The 22362-nt window shown below is 41.7% G+C and overlaps 1 protein-coding gene across 6 annotated transcripts in view; it reads right to left on the bottom strand.

Moving 5' to 3' along the window:
* The window catches only part of LOC122996899 (signal-induced proliferation-associated 1-like protein 2), an 87154-nt gene that overhangs the window by 11582 nt on the left and 53210 nt on the right, over positions 1-22362 (bottom strand). For 3 of the 6 annotated variants that reach the window (XM_044372691.1, XM_044372694.1, XM_044372690.1), the window contains exons 9-15: positions 19979-20253; positions 11238-11531; positions 7852-7998; positions 6230-6333; positions 5998-6086; positions 4317-4690; positions 1592-1861 (exon numbers count right to left, since the gene is read on the bottom strand). In XM_044372691.1, coding sequence (XP_044228626.1) covers positions 1592-1861; positions 4317-4690; positions 5998-6086; positions 6230-6333; positions 7852-7998; positions 11238-11531; positions 19979-20253 — 1553 coding nt within the window. Of the gene's footprint in view, positions 1-480; positions 535-1591; positions 1862-4316; positions 4691-5997; positions 6087-6229; positions 6334-7851; positions 7999-11237; positions 11532-19978; positions 20254-22362 lie in introns of all 6 variants that reach the window. The other 3 variants (XM_044372696.1, XM_044372693.1, XM_044372695.1) reach the window with 3 other exon arrangements.

The following is a 22362-nucleotide window of genomic DNA, read 5'->3' as shown; positions in this document are numbered from 1 at the left end:
AAAAGAGAATAATTCATTCATCTTAGGTGGGAAGCAGCATGAAATGCCATGATATATCAGTTACTGGTGCTTGATTAATTATGTGTTCTTAACAAATTGTTGCAAATATATTTGTATAACGGTAGTTGATGGAAGCATGCACTGATTCACATTTTATTTTGCAGAAATTTGCTTGTGTATTATTTTCTGGGAAGCATTATTAGAGATACTCTATAGTGTGTTGGATGAAGGGCTGACATGAGGAACTGTTGGGTGAGCAGCAGCAGGATTCCGTAGGAGATACAGCAGAAATGTCACAGCCACTGATGCACAGCTGGTTGCCCTCGACTCCCAGCAAGTGCCACATGGCAAGGCCAGCACTTTAGACCTGCCATGAGAGGGGAGTGGGCGGTGGTCTGGGACAAAGGGGGAAAGGGCGTGTGGGGGAGCAGGCTGGGTCAGATCAGGGCCACAGGGTTGACTTTGACTTTGACTGTGTACCTTGAACGCTCAGACAGCATTTTGAGAAGGAATGCTAACAAGCTTTCCGCTCCTCTGGAATAAGAAGCAGAAGCAAGAAAGAAAGAGCCAAGGGTTAGGAGCATTGTTACACATCCTGCATTACATACAGTGTTAGAGCAAATGAGAAAACTTTTTAGAAAGGGGGGGAATAGAAACTTCATTATGTTAGAACAATATCTGTGAGTAATATTAGGCCATTTATCATGAGGCACGGTTATGTAAGACGAAATAAAACTGTAGGAATATATAAACAAACAATGGGGAGGGTAACTGAATTACAGAGCTTTTTCATAAGTCGGCAGAAGATGACTTCAGTGCATGCGATCAATCACACAGCCCTTAAGTGGCAAATTTCACAGTCTAAATGAAATTACTTGGGAGCTAGAGCAGGGGGTTTCTTCCAGGGCAAATCTCAAATTCTCTCCTACAAAATATGCCCTGAGCCCTCACACAAACATTCACACACACACACACACACACACACACAGAGAAAATGAAAGCTGTGTTTCAATTTTACCATCGATGGCTCTCTGTTCTTTACAGCAAACCATTTAATCATCAGACACATCAGACAGATACAGTCAAGTCGTCACTGCTTGTATAAAGTCTGTGGAGAGTATATACGTTCTCAACCTGGCTGAGCAACTGGATACATACATCTTCCCTTGTAACATTTCTAGAGGCTATTCTGTGGCTGGTGTCCTTGGGCTGTGTGTGCGACAGCAGTGTGTTGCTGTGTGTGGATCTCTACTCGGCTCCCAGCAGAGATGCTGACCTGGTAGGAGTTCATCCCAGCCTCAGTCTGGTAGTCCATGGGGACCTGGCTTCACGGGAACGATCAATAACCAGAAGTGACATGTGCCAAGTGTATTATGTCTGCGGCTTCATTGAGCTTATTTATTTTGTGGCTGTCGGCTTCAATCAAGGCTAGTTTATGCACACCGGGTGGGTGGATGGAGAGGAGGGGGGCGTCTAAGTGTGCTTAGATCTGTAATCAAACTTTTCTGTTTTTGTGATCTGACTGTATTTGGTGATGTTCTCATGCGTCTCCCATGTATTCTCTATCTCGTTCTCACACACACACACTCACCCACACTCTGAAATGTTGGGAGGTCCCTCAGTGCTGTGAGCATCATCATCATCATCATCATCATCAGTCGTCTTCAAGCCCACTGGGGGTTTGCAGCCGGGCTGTGTACGTGTCTGTCCGCATGCCTCTGAGCTCGGCCCCGGCCCCGGCTCTGGCCCCGGCCCTGAGCCTGAGCTGCTGGTCTGGGGGATGGTGTACACCTTGGAGGAGTCAGCGGACATACAGTATCTGGCACCACGTGCCAGAGGACTGCCAGAGTGGTGTGAGCCACTGACCAGACAGCAGAAAATAAAGCATAATGTAACTCAAAAGTGACCATAAAATGAATGGATTTGAAAATACAAGAAAAAAAACATGAAAGCATAAACAAACATCAATAATGAAAAAATGAGAAAGGCTGCCAGCAAGAGAGCTAGCTCAGAGGTTGAGAAATAACCTAATAGGATGATTTTTAACTAAAAAATCATTCTTAATAGCTCAGTTCTGCTGTTGGCTTTGACAGGATGACATTATTTCCATTATGACCTCCAGCCTGCATTGCAAGATGACTCAAATCTAGTCTATCATGTGCGTGTGCCTGCTGAACTTTGTCCTTTCAATATTTAGTCAAATATCAACTGACAAACCAGATTAAAGGGTCAGTGCATTAAAACCACAAAGAGACATATTTTCCCACTTACTCCCAGTGGTATATGGTCAGTTGTACTTGTCGGGTTTTTTTTTAGATATCTGCTGTTATGCCTTCTGCAGATCTGTGGTGCTTATAGCATCAAAAAATAAAAAAATAATAAAATAAAAAAATGTATGATACACTAGAGGTAAGTGGTTTGTGATAAACCAAATTATGATAAAAAAATAAAAATAAATATAGGAAACAGACTGCACATTTCTACATCCTTAATATTTTTGTGATATTTCAGCTGCTAAAAATTTTATAAAAATTAATGATTATTTTCTGTTTCTGGTTGATTTTATGTATGTTATATCTCAAAATCAATTTGATTCACATGCAGTTATGTGCCATTTCCTTGTCTATGATTACTATTTCAGCCTTGTGAAAAGTTTTAGAATATTTCTATATCCTGATATTACATCCTTGTTCCAGTAACAGCAGACTGATGAAGTGCAAAATGAAATTGTCACAGTTGTCAGTGACATGAAAGTGAGCAAGTCAAGACCACGCTGTCTTTCTTTGCTCTTGTTTTCTAACATTGTCATTTGCAATTCTCAGAAGTCCTTCAGAATCTACTGTGATGTCCTGTTCATCACATCACTGATATGAGGGTAGGCATGTTGTCTTCTATGTCCCCTGCCAGGTAAAGATTCAGCTGTTAGTCCTTCAACTGGACTGAGATTGGTTCGTTAAGATGCCAGGTTTTGCTGGAAAACTTTCAGCAAACACAAAACATTTCCCTAAAATACCTTGAGACATCTGAGTTGGCTTTAGCTGGAGGCACTACATACACCGTTTCCATATTCATGACCATCTGGGGCCACACCCTGCATAATGTGCTCCTGCTGCTTCACTGTTTGTTCAGATGACACTCTGGTGTCAAAGACCATTACATAAAAGGTGGGAAGCATCGGAGTAGTCAAGGTGATGGCATGGGCTCTATCCTCATTTCTGAATGATATCCTGGAGTGGACAGTTCTGACGCCTCCCAAACAGGTCAATGATCTGAACAGATTGTGGTAACATAATCCTGTATGGCATAAACAAATAGATACCCATTCTATTTCATAAAGACAGACTGTGAGTGGCTGCGGGGCCAACCCTCTCTGACACCCCTCCTCTTTCCCAGATGGGCCCCAGTCTGGTGAGGAGCACTTGGACGACGGTGTGATGAAACCCCCCATGTTGCTCCAGCCTGACAGCAGCCCCACCTGCCAGCCTCAGCACAGCTGGATGAGTCAGGCTGTGGGTCAGGAGTGAGGGAGCATGGCTGGGTGAAAAGGTCAGCTAACAGCCAGCAACTGTCCTTTTGTGCATGTGTTTGCCTCTTTGCGTGTGTTTGACAGAAGAGATAAGGGGATGGTGGTGGTGGCATACGTCTGAATGTACAGTACATTCACATGTTTGAACACAGTGGATTGTGCTAGGATCTATAAACCATGAAAAGGGTGTGATTTTCCTCAGCGGGCAAATCAATGACCCGACATGCTAGAATTAGGCCACAACAGAATCAAGTAATTGCCCACAGAGAAGACAAAACATCAGAGTCACTATTGACATTAGCAGGAGTGTACAATGGGTGACAAATTAAGGCAAAAACAAACATAAATTGCCTTAATAAGGTGTTGGGCCACCACCAGTAAAGCTTCACTGCTTCCTGAAACTCTACTGCCATTCTTCCAAAAGACAGTCCCTCATTTGGTGTTTTGATGATGGTTTTAGAGAGCGCTGTATAACACATCACTCCAAAATCTCCCATTGGTATTCAATTGGGTTGAGATCTGAGGACTGCGTAGGCTGCAGCATATGATTCACATTGTTTTCATATTCATAAAACCATTCAGTGACCTCATGCCCTGTGTGGAAGCATTTACATTCTCTTCTAATGTTTACAGATTCTTTCTTTAATTTGTCAGCCGTCTGTATCGTGACCCTAGACAAGGTTTTTATTACTTAAAACACACAGTGCAGCAAAACAGCAGATGATTGCAGTACATCTTAACTGAGGGGAGAAAGTTTAATTAAAACACACATGGCGTCTCTGCACAGTACCTGGAGTGGGAGGAGATCTCGCTCAGGTCTCCAATGCTGCCCTCCGTCACATGACTAGACATGATGGCAGAAGCGTAGCCCTGTGGCAGGTACAGTTTCCCATGATCCTCCTCTGATGCCCCATCTTCATGGTGCTCTGATACCCAGGGGTGTCCCTGCTCCCCCACCCTGCCCTGCAGTAACACCCGGGCCCCAGGGGCCACGCAGGGATTAGTGTCAATGCCGCTGTCTGTGGATGCTCCTTTGATGTAAGTGAGGCCCAACATCTCCGGGTCCATCAAGTCTCCAGAGCCAAAGTGCTTATCGTCGCTGTTGCTGGAGGCGTTGCTTGAGAGAGTGTTGCTACTTGAGTGGCTTGAGTTCTTATCGCCCGTCTGGTGTAGAGAAAAAGAGAGAGTGAGAGGGGTGAAGGAGAAAGAAACACAGTAAATCAGGAGAGGTCAAACAGCAGCTGCAAATAATTCTTACAGTTGTTTTAACATGCTAGGCGTGCCAGAGGGTAGGGGTCTATCCATCAGGCTACATCAAATGTTCATTTGTCCCTGACTGAGGCGACAGCTAGTTTTCTTGAGGCTGATGATACAGTCAGGCTGGTTGACAGTAACAGGAAGGAATAAAAATAGGATATGCTGAATGTCACACACTTGTGGGGTCTCAAATTCTGGCACTTACATGAAAAATCCACATGATCTGGCACTTAAATCATTTTTAAAAAAAGGGTATATAATCTATTTGTGAACTATTTCACTGAGGTTTGATCAGAAAGCTGAGCGGAGTAATATCAGAGAGATTCAAGTTCAGGCCAACTTGGCTTCAGAGTATCCTCAAAGTAGATCAGAAGCCTTACATCTCTATTTGTTGCCTTGAAAAACAGGCCTCTAGTTGAGGGGGGACACTGTGATGCTTAATTTGAGAATATAAACTCAGGATTATGACCTGTCAGGTTTCTCCATTACGCTATGCTAAACACTGCTAAATCATGGAAGCGACTTAAATCACATCACATCAAAAACAGCTATTCTGATGTGAAAAAACAAGCTCAGTGCATTAGGGACACACAGTGCCAAGAGAATGGTTTAAATTTTTATCCACTGGGCCCGGGTTAATGCAACACTGGCTAAAAGCATTGAAAGATGTTGTCAGCTGTGTGTGCCAGCCTCCAGCATCAAAGGGAAAAGGAAGAGGGAAGGAGAGACTGTATATGAGGCCCCCCCCAAAAAAAATGATAAACGAGAGAGAGGAGCATATAGAGAAAGGGGAAATGAGAGGTTCACTTAATATATTCAACCTTCAAGGAAAATGTGTCCTAGGAAAGTGTGAGACATCTAGAAACAGTGATGAGATGAGGTGCCCATTAGCATGCTGATGAGAAAGTGAAAAGTGCAAAGAGCGGCTAGAGGGGATGACATGAGGTTGAACACCCCAATTGAGCTACTGATTGCTGCAAAGCCCATAAACAAGGGCAATCCGACCTCACCGCGATTCAAACACCGATGTGGAGTGAGTTGGGCAGTGGCAAACACTCCAAACACAGCACACACACACACACACACAGGCTGTTTTAAAGTCTAAACACTGTACCCTTCAAAAATACCCTGCCAATGAAGTCCAAAACACTTCTACTAAATGTCACACGGGCAGCTTCTGTCAGAAGAGAAATCAAAGCCTCTCGGACATTTACCCTAGACAGCTTGTTGGGCGAGTCTTTGCTTCCTTCTCTCTGCTTCAGAGGGTTCAGGATCTTGGTGGATGGGATGTGCCATTTGGCCTCTGCAGAGCGGGGAAAATGCAGTGAGAAGGCAACATAAATCACAGTCCAGTATGTCTGAATCAAATGCCTTTTAAAACATTATTTCTAGACATTTTAAACATTATATGCAGCTGACTCATTGCTGCTTGGATGAAAGACCCACCTGCAGACCTGGTCCTCTCCAGAGTGGGTTCTCTCTCCCTGTGGATCTCTCCATCACCCCCTTGAATGTCTCCTGCACGCTCATGGAGGATAGGCGAGGGACATCTGCAGAGAGAAAGAAAGAGGAGGAAAATGGGCTGTCATTTTTTTCTGTCTGCAGAGTGAGCTCTGTATTCTACTAGGAAAAAGACTTCAATAAATTTCCGCAGATGTACAGCAATTAGCTCAAGATCATTTAAGGTCGAATCACTTGAGCTCATAATAGAATAAAGAAGCTGCCAGACGACACTGACAAGAGACCTTCTTTCATACAACTTAGCATGCCAGGCACTCTCTTGCGCTTAACAAAGGGAAAAGAGCAGCAATTTTTTTGACACGGGGTCTTAATTAGACCTTAAAGAGCTAATAAAGGTTACAGCTTATGAACTGGGGCCACAGTGTCTCGTGATCTTTAACAAAGACTCTAACTGGAAATCAATTGGCTAGTCAACATGTCTGTTGTTCTGCATCGTGGCAGCTCTCTAAGAGTTCAGTGCACTTTTGAGGCCTCTGACAGAAAGGCAGCAGTGTGGAGCTAAGCCTCTTGTCATGGTCCGTAACCACTTACAGACAGACATTGGTCTCTGATGGATTCTGCTCATGTACAAGACTCAGTCTGACATTGCGCTTGTGCAGTCTGCAGGACACAATGCCCTGAAAACCATTATATGATTAAAAATAAGGAAGAAAGCAGAATTTTATTTTTTTGTATATGTGTATGTATGTATATATATATATATATATATATATATATATATGTGTGTGTGTGTGTGTGTACTGATCTATACTGTTAAAAGGGACACATGAACTGAGAAAGTTTGATGACAAAGAAGAAATTGTGGCGGCTACAATCTCTCCCTTTTACTCACTCCAGATTTTTCACTTTTTTGAGATTTTTTTTTTTTTTTTTTAAAACCAAAAATTACTTTTCAATGACTTTCTCCAAAATTGCTGTGTAGTTTGCTAAAGTGGCACTTCAGTCACAGCAGGAGACACTGAAGGACAAGGAAAAATTCCTCATAATCACTCCCTATTATACTTAAGTGTTCATCCTTTTTAAATCTTCTGAACAGAAGAACGAATGTGCTCAAAGTTACAACAAAAGAAATACTGTATTTGGCTTGAATTTTTAATGGCTATAAAATTGTATAGTCTAATTTACAAAGTGCCCATATATGTTTAAGGTAGCCTGTTCTTCTAAAAGAGGTTTCTGGATGATTGAATGGAAACTATAATAATGCATGTGTAATGAAACACAGCAAAGTCATACATGAAACTCATCATCCTCCATCATGTCTCTTTTAAGCTCTGGATGTGGTACTAGACCATGGCAGGCATAAATTTCATTGTTTTGTTTGATCACTTCCTGCAAAAAAGAGAGACGACTGGCCAAGAGTGCGCTGATGATTTGGTCATTTCATGTGGAAAAATTGCTGTCATTTTGCAAAATTGCAAGTTCTCAGAAATAGTGCTGGGACTGATTGTAGCTGCATTCATTATTGCAAAACCGCATATTCCTGGAGGGACTACTCAGAGGCCATTTCAAAAAAAACATTAAAAAGTAATAATGCTGTGGTACTGTACCCATCATATCCAGGCTGCTGGGACCAGGTGCTACTGCCACAGGGTCCTGGATCACTCGAGGAGGATTGGTTACTGGGGGAGCTGCGGTAGTGCTGGTCTCCCTTGTTGCATGAAGTGACCTGGGGATTCTCCATATCCTGCATCGTCCTGCAGACACAGTGTGACAAAAAGTACAAGGTCAATACATGAGATTATTAGACATAGTTCATTTTAGGGCTGCAGCTAATTATTCTTGTCAATAATGTTTAATCTGTTGATTACTTTTACGATAACCAATCATCACTGAGTTTTATAAAATGTCAAAAAATAGTGAATAAATAACCATTACAATTTCTGATTCCAAGGTCTTTAAAATTGTTTGTTCTGGCTGACAAACAGCCCAAAACTAATTATTCAATTAACAATGACAATATAAAACACAGAAAAGCAGCAAATCCTCTAATTTTCTGAGCTGGAACGTACAAATAACGGCATTTTTGCTTAATAAATGACTTGAATAAAGATTAAGCAATTGTCAAAATTGTTTACAATTTATTGTTGATTGATGATTTTAGCTGTGCTCCATTTGTATCGTTTACTATTTAAAACAATTTTATACACAATGCTTAAATCATATTTTTGACTTGAAGAAGCTTCAGTTACATAACAAACAAAAAGAAAAACTTCTTTCCCTCGTTGTCCAGTGTTAATGACGTTATTACCGTGTGTCACTCAAGAGAATAGCCCTTTACTGTTGAGCACCGTGGATAATCTCTAAGAAAATGTGAGAACTGTCAGTGAGGGAGACGGTGTCTTGTTCTCCAAAGACAAACAGTAAAAGAGATTAGTTATGGTAATAAGCCTTAGTGAGTAATCCAGATGGTGAGGCCTCGTGTCTGTGTAGAGTAAAGACGTAAAGAAGTCATGTCTGAAGAGGGATGCTTTGAAACACAAACCTGAGCCTCTTGAGCTATCTGCTCACAAATGACCTGTTAATGAAGTTTGACCATTATCTTAGCTCAAATTACCCAAACTGTATTCCACTGTCCTGCAGCAAGCCCTGACCTGACTTAATATCTTGAGAGAGAGGTTTCTTTGCTTACGTTTGCCTGGCCAGTAAAAACTTGCGGACTTTGGTCTAGAGAGAAAAATAAACACTGGGACGGAGTTATGTCTGCTGCCCAGAGGCCTTCCTTTTAACCAACACACCAAAGTAGGTTAGATGACCGGACGGAAATAAGACTACAATAACATCTGCAGGATGGCTTTCACATTAAGTCTCCATCCAGGTCCAGCTGTCTATTCTACACAGTTCATACCTGCTTCTTTTTGGCTTACATTTGTTTATATAATGAGTTAGGGATTGTGTCTACAATCAGAGATTAGATATGTGCAGATACATTTCATAAAAATAATACTTAATTCAAAAATCACAATATAAATGTTCATTTGGAAGGTGACACAGTCTTAGGATCAACCTTTCTGCTTTGTCATCAGGTTTCGTATGTCTAGACCTCCATGAGAAACTCACTAAACTGTCAGTAACTCAATCGCAGCACACATCATTGAACGCTTTGGCCAGATCGCTATGTTTCCTCCCCGGCTGAAGTGTTAGTCTCCTCAGCCGGGTCCAGGCGCTTTAATGTGAAACAGCAGCAGCTGCGTTTCGTTCTCCTGCTCTTCCTCCCTTGACATAACCTAAAGTTCAGGGGGGATATTGGACGTCATTTTTCTCTCTGCGCTGCAATAACATTTGAGGCTACTGAGATTAGTGGTTGGTCTCAGTTGGCTGCATAGTAGGTGTCATATTTTACAGTGCAAAGTCTGGATCGTATACTGAATATATGGATGGGATGATGTTTTATCTAAGCTCTCAGATTAATGTGTTTCCTATAGGCAATGCAGATGTTCAGTTTCTCTTCTGTATGTCCACAAAACATAAAAAATTAAAAACACGCGGCTGCTTGTTGTAAGATGTAACATATATACAGTATGTATATATCTATATAACGTGTAAGGTAAATGCTAGACGAGAATAAAAAACATACATCAACGAATTTCTATGTTGATTTATTTTTCTAGTACATGTTACTGTATGATATTCTCCTTGTCTCCCTCCCTTCCTCTTCAGTCTGTGACTCCTTCATACCCCTCCTCTACTCCCACTCCCTCTAGGGCGCTACACATCGTGGTCCGGGGAAGAGCACTCTCTTTGTTTCTGCAGTAATTGGATGAGATGAGCTGAGCCGTGTCAGTGTCCCCATCACCTCCTCCTCGGCAGGGTGCAGGAAGAGGGAGGGATACGGGGAGAGAAAGAAAGGAGCGAGGGAGAATGGAGGGCTCTCACTGCCAGGGACTCTGATTAGGCAGGGAGGGCGGCCATTATCCCGGTATAGTCAGAACAGGCAACACCAGGGGGGGTCGGTGTGACACACTGGAAAGGTTATCATGACTGTAGGGGTTTCATTAGAACGAACAAATCATTACTTTACATGGCTCGATGGAGATGTCCAAAAGAGACACAGTCTAGGACAGCAACAAAGTCTGAACGTGGCCTTATCATCCAAAGGGAGATGAAAGGGAAACCGTGAATTCATTGGACTAAAATGTTCAATTTGTATGTATGCAAATAACTCAACACAATGGCAGCCACTTAAAATGTTATAGTGGCTTTTTTCTAAATGAGAAAGGCTGACAGTTCAAAGATTTCATCTCAAAGGATTGGATCTTTTGAACGTCATGACGTTTGATCGCAAGTGTTGCTGCAGCTTTCTGAAAAAGCCTCATTGAAAGATTGACTCCCAAAAATATCTGTAAGTGTCCTTTTTGTTTGTTTCATTAGTTTTTGCATAAATGTATGTTCCTGTGATTTTATCATGATATAATTTTTTTTACTGTCACAAAGGCAAAAGGGTCCATTTTAGTAGTTGTTATGTAAAACTCAATATAGCTTTAATTTCCATTAAATTTTTTGTACTATATGTTGTAAAAGCTTCCTGTTTTGGCTGAACCATTGGCTTTAATGAGACAGGACTGCAAATGAGAATATTTCTAGCTATTGGTCAAACGATTTATTTTAGAAATTATATTCATAAAAATCTAAGGCATATTAACCCAGACGTAGTGTTTGTTTACAGACAATTGAGGTCTAGTTTCTTGTTAGCCTAGTCTTTTACAATCTACCATTTCTAATACAACTTTGCTGGTAACAACTGTCAACTTGTCATTCATAATTGTGCATCGCCTTCAGCTAAATTACAAGTCTCCAGAATTTTTTTTTAACCTATCTGGAAGTGAGTGTGAGTTAATAAGCCTGGCAGATTTAGTGAAGCTTAATCAAATGTTCAGTTCTGGACAGAAGCAAATAAGAGAAGAAGAGCAGTAGAGACAGGAGACGAAGAGCGTACCTGGACCCATCTGGCAACTTCCTATCAAAGGATGTGCTTCGTGGGATGGCTGCCTGGTGCTGCTGAAGGATCTGCTGGCACTGCAGGCGATCAGGGCCCTGTGTGGGTGAGCTTCGGGATAAAGGTGGTCCGGTAGCTGTGGGCACCCGATGCCAAGTGGTATTTCTCCTGAAGGGTGTCTTGTACTCGCAGGGTGTACCCTCGCTGTCGAGTTTGTACTCCACCATGGGTATGCGATAGAGCTCAGAGCAGCCCCTGAGAGGACAGGAAGAAGGTTGAAGGTCAGTCATGAGCCTGTAACAGAATAGCAGGGAAAATAGTAACAACGTTAACTGCTGGTATTGTTTACATTGCTTGTACCAAAAACCTCAGCTAACCTTTTCAAGCAGTATTAACTGTTTTTATTTAACTGCTTGGGGTGCAACACACACACAACACTGACATATCATTATCTTATAAAGTTGTTATGGATAATGTGTAAGCATATCCAGCAGAAACAGAGCAACATTAGAATTCATTTGAAGTATGTTTCTGGCCAACATTCACTCACTTTAGCTCTGTTTATGCTCTCTGCTAACTCCTTAAGGAAACATGTAGCCCTTAACCAGCCAAATGCTCCACTATGTTCACCAACTAGCTAACTGCTAATGGCACACTGTTAACTTTACAGTGTGTTGTTTGGTGCTGCTGGGCAGGTAGTGTACAGTGTGCTTAACTGAGCTTTTTTGGTGGTTTGCTGCTGGAAATGGGGTAGATAAGAGCAGTGAGATTGAACCAAAACAACAAGCCAAAAAAATGCTAAAAAACTCTGTGGAGTTGGGGTAAAATGCAGAGTTGGGTGATAAATCTTTGTAGGTTTGTTACTAGTGACGCCTTTCACATTACACATAGTCATTTTTTCCATCATTAATATAAAATTATTGGTTAGTGCAGCTTTAATCTGATGAAAATCTTACAATCTTAAGTAACTAGTTACTATGGAGATAATCGTGGACAAAAAATAATTTTAGTGCAACAGATTCCATAATTCTACATCATAATAAAATAACTCATAAGAATAAGAAAAGTGTACTAACTTAAGTTACATTTATTATTAGTTCTAATTATTGCATCATCCAATAAACTAATATTACAATGCTCTAATATTATTGGCAACACAATAACAATATCTGTTTACATTCCAGTGCATGCTTTATTACATATTAGCCCAGATCACATCTGTTCCTGTGTATTACCAGACAAGTGCAACATTTTCAGTCGTTACAGTGCTTCACTGACCATGAGGTCCTGGACAAAAATTAGGGGGAGGGGCAGGGTTTGTTGTTTGTGTTACCATGACAATACCAAAACACACTAATGCAGTTATAAATATCTAGCCAGAGGCAGACATCTAGATATTGCGTGTCCATGTGCAGACACACACATGCCTGCACACGGACACACATGAACACACACACACACACACATAAGGTGCATCTCAATTCCCTTAAATTGTATCCACATTTCCCTCACTTGAATCTTAATCCCTCTCACTGAGGATGCATTAAGAGAAGAAAACGTCATCATCAGAAACGGACAGCAGCAGATGATCAGCTGTCAGTCGGCTTTAACAGCTGGAGCAACTTTGGACAGAGTTTGTGTCTGCACACATGTGCGCTGTCCTAATACTAATAAAGGTGCATAGTTATCACTGCCAGAGCAGCTGTTTTCTCTCTGTAGCCTGTTACCTGTTCAACAAACACCTTGTGCATGAATTAAAACCTGCAATGTGTATTTATATTGTGTACTGTGTCCTCCTCAGAGGCACATGAACCATTTCTACTGGCAGAATGCGTTTGTATTATTTATTAATTATTTGCATTTATTGATATCCTGATTGTCAATTCATTATTTTATAACTCAGAATGTAATTAAGGTGTCTTTTGAATAGTAGAGATTATTTAATAGGCTAAATTTTTCAGGGAAAATAGAAATTATGTAACTCACATCAAACCCAACGCACAGGAATTTTTAGCCTCACATATGACTGAATGACATATGAATGGAAATAACGATAAATTATGTAAAATATGAATGTGTTGAAATGTGTTTCTTGCTGACAGACAGACTCTTTCTTACTTTAAGTTTATCCATAATAAGAGTTAATGGGGGAAATAATAGATCATGAAAAGAAAATGTTTCTGATAAATGAAGAAAGTTGTTTTGTTGATCAGACTGACAATTAACACAGATGTTTAACTAGATGGTGAATCAGAAAACAAATAAAAAATAAAACTTGGGAGTGATACACTTGAGTTGAATCTGTAATCTGTCTCCACTCAAAGATGTTGTTATGTATCAGATCAGTCCAATCAGCTGCAGTGTCCAATCAATAACTGATATCCAATAAGGGGGCTTGTTGGCCGGCAAAAGACTTCCATGAAGGTTGTTCTTGTGTATCCTCGCTCATGGCTCCTCAGAGATCCCTCCTCACTTCTCAATCCTCCCTCCTCAGAGCAGAAATAAGAGCTTTGGGACAGCCTTCAAGCGAGGATCAAGGAGTGAGGAAAGATCAAATAAGGGAATTGAGATGCACCTAAAGACTCTCACTTATACACACTTGCATGTGCACACAGAGGGCTTACAGGCACATCAGATATTTTGAAAACAGTGCAAAACACTTTGCGTTTGTTAATGGAGCCGAAAATCTCAGTTTTCCACTCAATCATATATTCTACACAGGAGGTTTTTGCTCTGTCCATCTCCATCCCATTACTGTTAACAACACTGAAGATCTCAGGGATGGACAAGGCTTGTGATGCCATTTCATGCAACATTAATCTCTGGGCTTGGGCAAAGGCTTGGTGTGTATGTTTGGAAGGGGGGTAGGAGGGGGTTTACAGGGTGGTGGGTCAGGGTTAAAGAGCCTGGGTGCTCTGCTAGCTCTCCAAAAGCATCTCGAGCATGACCTTAATGATTACACTGCCCTCCCCCTCCCCCTCCAAAGTCCATTTTCCAGAATCCACTGGGGGGTGGAATTCTGTGTATACTTTGCTGCGGTCATACATGTACACACAGTGAAGCTTGAGGAGGGTGCACTGGCTGATTGCAACTGCTGCGGTGGAGGGGGCGAGTAATCCCTCTCAGAGATACCCTTTCATCAAACTGGGCCATGGGTGGCGGGGCTGTTTACAGCTGGCCTCCCACTGGAGCTGCGGGTGTTATAAGATCTAACTAGAAGACCATCCTTCGCTTCCTCCTTCTCCACCGTGTTGCCCATCTCACACATCTGGTCAATATCAGCATCAAAGCTGGCCTCATCCATGATGAAGGACTGTCAATGGCATGCGTTACATCCTCCACATCTTACAGTTCACATGATTTATTTACTATGTGTATGTAGCATGCATCGCTGGTTTGAAATATGGGACAGTGAGCATAATGAGCAACATTACAGCATCAGAGATCAGTGATGTCCATAAGCAGAAAATGTCTATCTCATGGGTGACGCACATGAGACAAGCCGTGATATTTTATGCATGTCTGACCCTGAAAAAAAGATTATTCTATCATTTCCTTGTGTAACCTGAGGTCTTTCAATTGCTTTTTGTTCGTGTCAGAAGAAGAGGATGCTAACAAGAATGTTAAATCCTTGAGACTGTTGGTCAATCGGTCTTTTAACGGGGCTGCTAACCCACTCATTACCTTGATTAACTGTGTGTGTGTGGTCATGCCAGGTTGCCACACATCATTACTCCCTGAGTAGGCTAAACCTATCTAACAGCTTGTCAACAGGAAAGGTCTCGGCTGCTGTCTCTCGCTGTGCTTTCTGCACTAGAGTGACCAAGAACTGACAAGGTAAATTTCACTTATGATCCTAATATTCTCCCTCAGCACCCTGCAAGCTCGGCTGGAGGTGGAAATACCCATCATTTTGGCCTGATGTATGAGGAATGTGCTTCTTGTTTGTAATGTATAGGGGGGACTCAGTCTCCATGTGTATAAATCATGGAGAAATAGCAGGAAACTGGTGTTTGGTCGACTGTTAAACCTGAGCTGGAGGCTGTAAAGACACATCCAGCCATAAGGAAAGGAACTGGCGAGGAATTACATACCCTCTGCTTCCTCCTGATTCCACTAAGAACTGCTGCTGCACTCTTCCAGCTAAATGTTAGAGGCAATAAATTACACCACAATGGTCTATTGGTCTATTGGTTGGCATGCAGAGAAAGAAAACATCTACAACTTAAAACTAACATCCAGTCAACTAAAATAGAGCTATATCTGACTTATTGGAGGAAATAATTTGACAACACAATTGCAACAAGTTGACATGACATTACTAAAATAACATCAGTGTTCATTTTGAGAAAAATAAGGAGCTCAGCTCAGTTCGTGGCCTGTTGGAGTTGAACAATTGGCTCCTTCAGCTATTGGCTCTTAACAAATTACAATAGATCAGTGTGACAACAGGACCTTAGACCTCAGTCAGAGAACTGTCACTCTAATGACATGGCCAGCAACTGAAGGACGTGCTAATCCATTCCCACAGTCAGAGTCCATGTCACAGCAAAGAGCCACAGAGGTTGTGACCTCCACCAGCCCTTTGGAAACCATTGTCAAGAGGTTCATTAAATAAGGTGTGCTGAAAGGTGTATAGGTTTGCCAAAAAAAGAAGTTTCAATGATTTCTTTGCAAACTGATCTTAATGAAAGAATGGCTCCTGTGAAGAAAGAGAGGGGATTAAGCAGAGCAATTTGTGATGCAGGTTTTCTGAGTTTTGGTTTAGCTGTGCTCTCTTTCACAGGGTGTCGGCATGGGAAGTGAGAAATCCGGCTTAGCTTCAGTCCAGATGAAAATCCATGATGACAAGTCTGATGACACTTCAAAGGAAAGGTCACAAGTGGCCATCTGAATGTCGCAGGCAATACTCATTATCGGCAGGGGTTTTGAGCAGGTTGAACCCACTTAAATTCAGGTTACCCACCATTTAAAACATAAATCTTTGTGATCAAAAACCTATAATGTGCAATATGTAATAATAAAAAGCATATATGACTGATATTCTTAAAACAAAGCTGCTTTCTGTTTCTTTTACTGTTTGTATGTCTTGTGTCCATATTGTACTGATCTATTTGTTTACTCTTACATCTCTGATGACCATATACCAAAACACAGGCTAAACATACAATCACTGCCATGTTCTGTACATTGCATTCCTGTTTCAAAGAGCTAATCTTTTTCATCTTTTTCTCATTAGTTTGATCCAAGGCTAACATGTTGAACTTGTTTAAAGCTTTTCAGAGTGATGATGGAAAAGCCTCTGGTATTGCACTGGGCTAAAACCACATCCTGCCTCCAGTGTAAATAAATACAGTACTAGGTAAGGCTAATATTAGAGCCATATCTCCTCTGGCTTCAGACTGAGCAGGGTAAAGCCGTTTAAGACATAAACAGCTTTAGGAGCTCTGCCACAAAACTGTGCTCCACAGGGGTCTAAATGTTTCTTTTTCTTTAAAAGAAATTCAATCAACATTAGTTTAGCAGCCAGATGACCCCATCAATCCTCCTTGAATTGTGAGAAATCACAATGTTAAAGGGGACCTATTATGCCATTTCCAACTTTATATTTTTATTTTTGGACTCCACAAGAGTAGCTTTGCATGATTCATAGTTCAAAAATTCCTTATTTATCTTATACTGGCCCTCTATGAAGCCCCTCAGTTCAGCCTCTGTCTTACCTCCTGTCTCTTTAATGCCCCCCTCCCGATGAGCACACTCTGTTCTGATTGGCCAGCTCTCCAGAGGCCTGCTGAGGGGCAGCCGTATCAGAGTCGTCTTAAATTACTGCCAATGAAAACCCAACATTTCCTGCTTTACTGCTTCATATTAAAAGCTTTTCAATGACTAAATAATGGGATACTTTTATGTGAAGAATTTACAGGAAAATAAATGTGCTCCTCACAGAATTAGCAGAGCTTCGTTAGCAGTGCTAAAAACAAGTCAACACGACAACATATGGAGATATTTGAATCTCTTTGTTCAGTGGATCAGTTAGAAATAATGCAGGGAGGAATAGAACAAGCAGAAACAGCCACAGTGATGATGATGTTTGATGAACAGCTGCAGACAAACAGCACACCTCCAATAAGTAAACTACTTATTTTACCTTGCCATGCTGTGTAATGGAAATACACTCATAGTGTGCCAGCTCGAGTCATGGCTCAGTGTGACTATGCCCAAAACAATGGAAAAACACCATAATGTTAGCAGAGTGGAGCAGTGAACTTGTGCTGTGCGCGGAGCAGATGACCATATAAAGAAATCCGTCACGAGCCAAAGTTGGCTTGTGCTGAAAGAAAAAACTATTGGAAACCGAGCGTTCAGAGCAGTCTGAAGCTGGTGCTGTTTTCTCAGGGATTACTTCTACATACGTTTACCTCATTATTTGACACTTTAGCCAATATATATTTAATATAAACATCCGACAATGTAACATTATATACTGACTGAAAATAAGGAAAAGCATAATAGGTCCCCTTTAAGAAGACTCAATGATTTTCTGACACTATAAAAACAGTAACAAGGAAACTTGCTCCATCTAGCCTCAATATGTGCTTATGAAAACATTTTTTCTTGTCATAGTAGCAGTGTGGAGCCAGGGTACATTGTCTGGAGGTCATGAGACACTTGTCCATTGTTGTTAGACTAACCCCCATCTCTCTGGCCACGGGGGACTGACTGGGGCCTTCAAGCCCCTGCTGAATTCCTTTCCTTTGAGATAATAGTGGAGAAACTGGAGCACTCATTGTTGACTGCAACACTTTAGCAACTCAAAGACGCAGCAGCGAAAAGAGTCGAGGGCCCTCGAGATTCTTCACCTGACCTATCACCTCTTGATTTGTTGGAGCCTTGGGAGAAAATTCACAGGAGCCTTTTGGTTCTCATGAGGTGACGATGAAAAATTGTGCTTCAGTAAGAAGGGGAAATTTCCCAGTAGAGCTAAACAGCACTGACCAGTATGGTCTTCCACTGTAATACCTACTAATCTGCCAGATGCATCTGTTAACAAACTCCATATATGGGTCAAGCTCAGTCCAGTACACATCATACCATCCATTATGGACACACAGCATGTTTTAATGCATGCTTTTGGGCACACTGCTATGTAGCTTGGTGTATATTTCTAAAACCATGTCTTAAGTACCTTCACAGGCTTCAGTGGTGTCACACAAACCAAGCCAGATGTCTTACACTGGCACAGAGTCCACGCCAAACACTTCATTTACCAAATCCTCCATCCTGTAACCGCAGCTCCGGGGAGCTGGACACGAGTTTGTCGACACAGAACCAGTTTTGGAAGATATTTGTTTTGTCTGCTTTCTGCTTCCCTGAACTGCGATTATGATTGTATCATCATGTATCATCACAGATCGTGGTAAGAGGATTAGACGTCGGTTCTGCCAGAGAGGCTGCTGTGTTGGATTCACAGACGCGGCATCTTAGCCTACCATCTGGAGGAGCAAATATGTTGCTCCTTTGTTGCCAGACCAGAACGCAAAGTTGAAACGCAGTTAAACATGCCTACTATGCAGTCTTTGACATAATGCCACACTTAAACACACATCTGTTTAACATAGTATTCATTCAGAAGAGGCTGCCATCAATATAAAGTTCCAAAAATATACATTAGACGTAATCTAAGATTCCTCACCCACCAGTGTTTAACTAAAATTCTTTAGCTTTTGTTGATCTGTTAAATTCACTGGGTTAACAAACATGCACACAGAATAAATGCAAACTGTGATTTGTTGATCCCCGGGTTTTTAATTGTAATGATGAGCTAACAACATTAGCATTATCTGCAACATCACAAACAGAAAATGGGATTAAGTGAAGGTGTTCTCACTGCACACTGTTAAATCATTCTGCTGTGGTGACGGAAATTGCTGGTATACAAATCTGTCAGCCTGAAGCACAAGCACAACAAAGATGTTGAAAATCTGAGTGTGAAAGACTGATGGATAGGATTTCACAGGACTGCCTGTCTCTCACAGACAAAACAAGCAGATGTGCTTTCGGAGCAAGCATTTTACACAGACCTTCATCTCTTCACATCACAAAAGATCGTTTGAAATATGCTTCTTTCTTTTTATCACGGGAATGATGGGAGTCTCCCCATGGGTGTGTGTCCTAAAAAGCCAAACACTCCCATCCTAATTGCTGAATAGAAGATGGGGTGAGGTTAGAAAAAAGCAATCCGCAAATGTGAGCTATCAGACAATGGCAGCGAGAGTTGAGCCATTAATCAAAATGCTCCTCTCATTATCATTAGTGAGAAACGCTGACTGTCCGTGTCTGCATGACTCTACAGCCCTGCTGGAGCTTTCTCTCCCAACAAAGCCACATCAATACAAAAAGAGCCTCATCTCCAGAGAAATCAGCGGAGAACAACATCATCCCTGTGCAACAAAAACAGTGTGTAAGCATTTCTCCATGCTAATCATCTAAAATATGAGAGCAAATGTCAAGCTAATTTAGCCCAGCTGCAAAGAAAAATGAGAAAAAAAAAACCTTTCTGTTATGACTTCATACATTTGAGAGGAGCACCTACTTCTCTGTCTCACTAACCACAGGACAACAGCCAAAATTCAGAGACAATAGAAAGTCTGCTTCTGTTTTGTAAGCATCTTCTGTTTGTGGTCTTGTTACAAAGTGTTAATATTCAGATAAAAACAAGAAAACAAAGGTAAGTTAGTTACCTTCGAGGGGTGCCGTCCTCATAAGGCTGGATTATAACCACTTTGACAGAGACAGAGGTGCGCAGTAGGTCGATCATCTGCTCGTGTGTGAGAGTAGCGACGGCAACCTTGCAGATCTCCACCAGCCGGCTGCCCTGCCTCAGCCCTGCTTTCCAGGCGAAGCCAAAGGGCTCCACATCCGCCACGATACCCTCAAAGTTGACGTGGAAACCGAGCTGGCCAAGGCCATTCCGACGTAAAGTCATCTCTGACGTTTCACAGCCTCTGGTGGTGATCTGGAACCAGAGTCAAAACCATTTTGATTATTATCTGCAATACACGTACATCACTCTTCTCTTGATTCCAGTGACATGAAGACAGCAGGATTTTACAAACAATTTAGTAGAAAAAAAAGTGTAACACATGAAATGGACAACAGACGATATGCAATCACACAGTGAAAACGGAAAGAAAGTAGAAGATGGACAGAAAAAAGACCAGAAGCTGAGTGATCTTAATATCTCTTAATAAGAGCTTTCTAAATGGTATATTCCAACAGTAGCCTTCAACAAAGTACAGTGGCATCTTTTCTAATAGATCTGTGTGAGTTGTCTAGACAACACACACACACATACACAAAATAAAATTTGATCATGTGAAGCAGAGTAAAAATCCTGTCCTTCAGCAGAATTGCACGAGCGTGTTTGTTTGGCTAATTCAAAGAACCTTTCAAAATGGAAGTTAATAAGAGGGTACATCACAGAGCAACTGATTCGACCTAAGAACTGCACAGAGACAGCTAAAAAAGACCCATCTCTATGGACATACACAATATAGTAGTGGGTGCAGCACTGGCAATTTGGATCGTATTTGGCCCCCTGAGAAATGGACTGGTCCATAGAGCTGAATCAATTTAACTGAGCTCACTTCTAAGAAAGACACACACATAATCTGCATCAACTAACAGCTGATCTCATCCACCACTTTCTCACAGTGCTGCAGACTTAAGAGTTCATCCACGAGTTGAGGAGTCCAAGAGTTATGCATGCTGATACTTGCTGGACAGTCGGTGCTTCTCAAATTGCATGCTTGGATGAAAATTAAAGTTGGTTCTTGTCCAATCATGCACATGCATGCAAATTAAGTTGCTCACTTTGCTCAGCAGTGGCTTTCCCTAATCCTTTGCTTTAATGCAATTCAGGTTCAAATGAAGTTCGGGCGACCCTTTTTAGTTCAGCAGCGAGATGCAAGTGAAACACACAACAATGAGAGATGAGAACATGCAACTGTAGCCTATCTATGTTCACCTTGATGGCATAAAGTGACTGAGCTTACACTTCTGACTACACTGCAGTGGGAGCACTGAGTTACTGGCAAGTTTTTTGGTGGCAACCACTGAAAAAACTCACACTGCATCCAATGAGCTTTAATCACCCATCAGATTAGTCTTGGTTCAGTTGTGGGTGACTGCCTCTATTTGCGTCAGAGTGGCAGCTGGCTTCAGGGACACATTAACTCAGACTATGGCCTGTCAACACTCCACCAGATTCTCACACTGGCAGAAATCCTACCCTGCTGTGTGAGATGGGACCCGAGAAAACTATGATGGACCATAATGCATTCACCGTGTCCTCACAGTGAGACAGGGAGTTAGGATGGCATGTTAGTGGGTTAGTTAAAAAACTAAGAGGAAACTTTAAAACTTCATGACTTCACTACATGTATCATTGTGTCACAGACTCACCCTCAATCTGCCATTAATACAAGCTCGAAGATTCAGTCTTCAAAAAGAGATAAAACTAGAGGAGCACTTTGGTGAGATGACCCACAAACTTAACAATCATTCTGCATAAACCATCAAGGGCAAGAGAAATGGGAAAAGTGAAGCCTAAAAGCTCACTGGGGGAGAAGTCTGGAAGTAAATGGTCTGTGTATGAGGAAGACATTGGCCTGGGTATTAGGGACCATGAATCAAACCGCCCTTTATCAGAAATTCATTAGGCCTAAATAATAGCTTTCTAAATGCCTTCATCAGGGCCTTTTATTCAGTCCATCCAGAAAATTAATGTTCCCAGGTTCTCCTCCAAATGGCCCAAATACATAACGGCCAAATCTAATAGGACACTCATTATCTCTTAGGAGGGATTTGTAGTCTGTTCAGTTATTTTGTTACGAAAGGTGACATGAAGTTCTGGCAGCATGAATGTGTGTGCTGTGCATGTTTCCACGCAGAGCCTAATCATGGGCTCTGATGACTGGTGACATTAAACTACAACGCTGCCCTAAAGAAGCAAACAGCATCAGCATCAAATCTGTTGTCAAGCAGTGACTCAAGTAGATTTGACATTGATGACCTCGTCTGTGGTAGTATGACTCACAGACTTGTCATTCCACTTAACTTCACA

The sequence above is a fragment of the Thunnus albacares genome, chromosome 14 (genome assembly GCF_914725855.1).
Source record: "Thunnus albacares chromosome 14, fThuAlb1.1, whole genome shotgun sequence".
Taxonomy (NCBI): domain Eukaryota; kingdom Metazoa; phylum Chordata; class Actinopteri; order Scombriformes; family Scombridae; genus Thunnus; species Thunnus albacares.
Note: the sequence above shows the minus strand (reverse complement) of the source record. Positions and strands in the feature narration are given on the sequence as shown.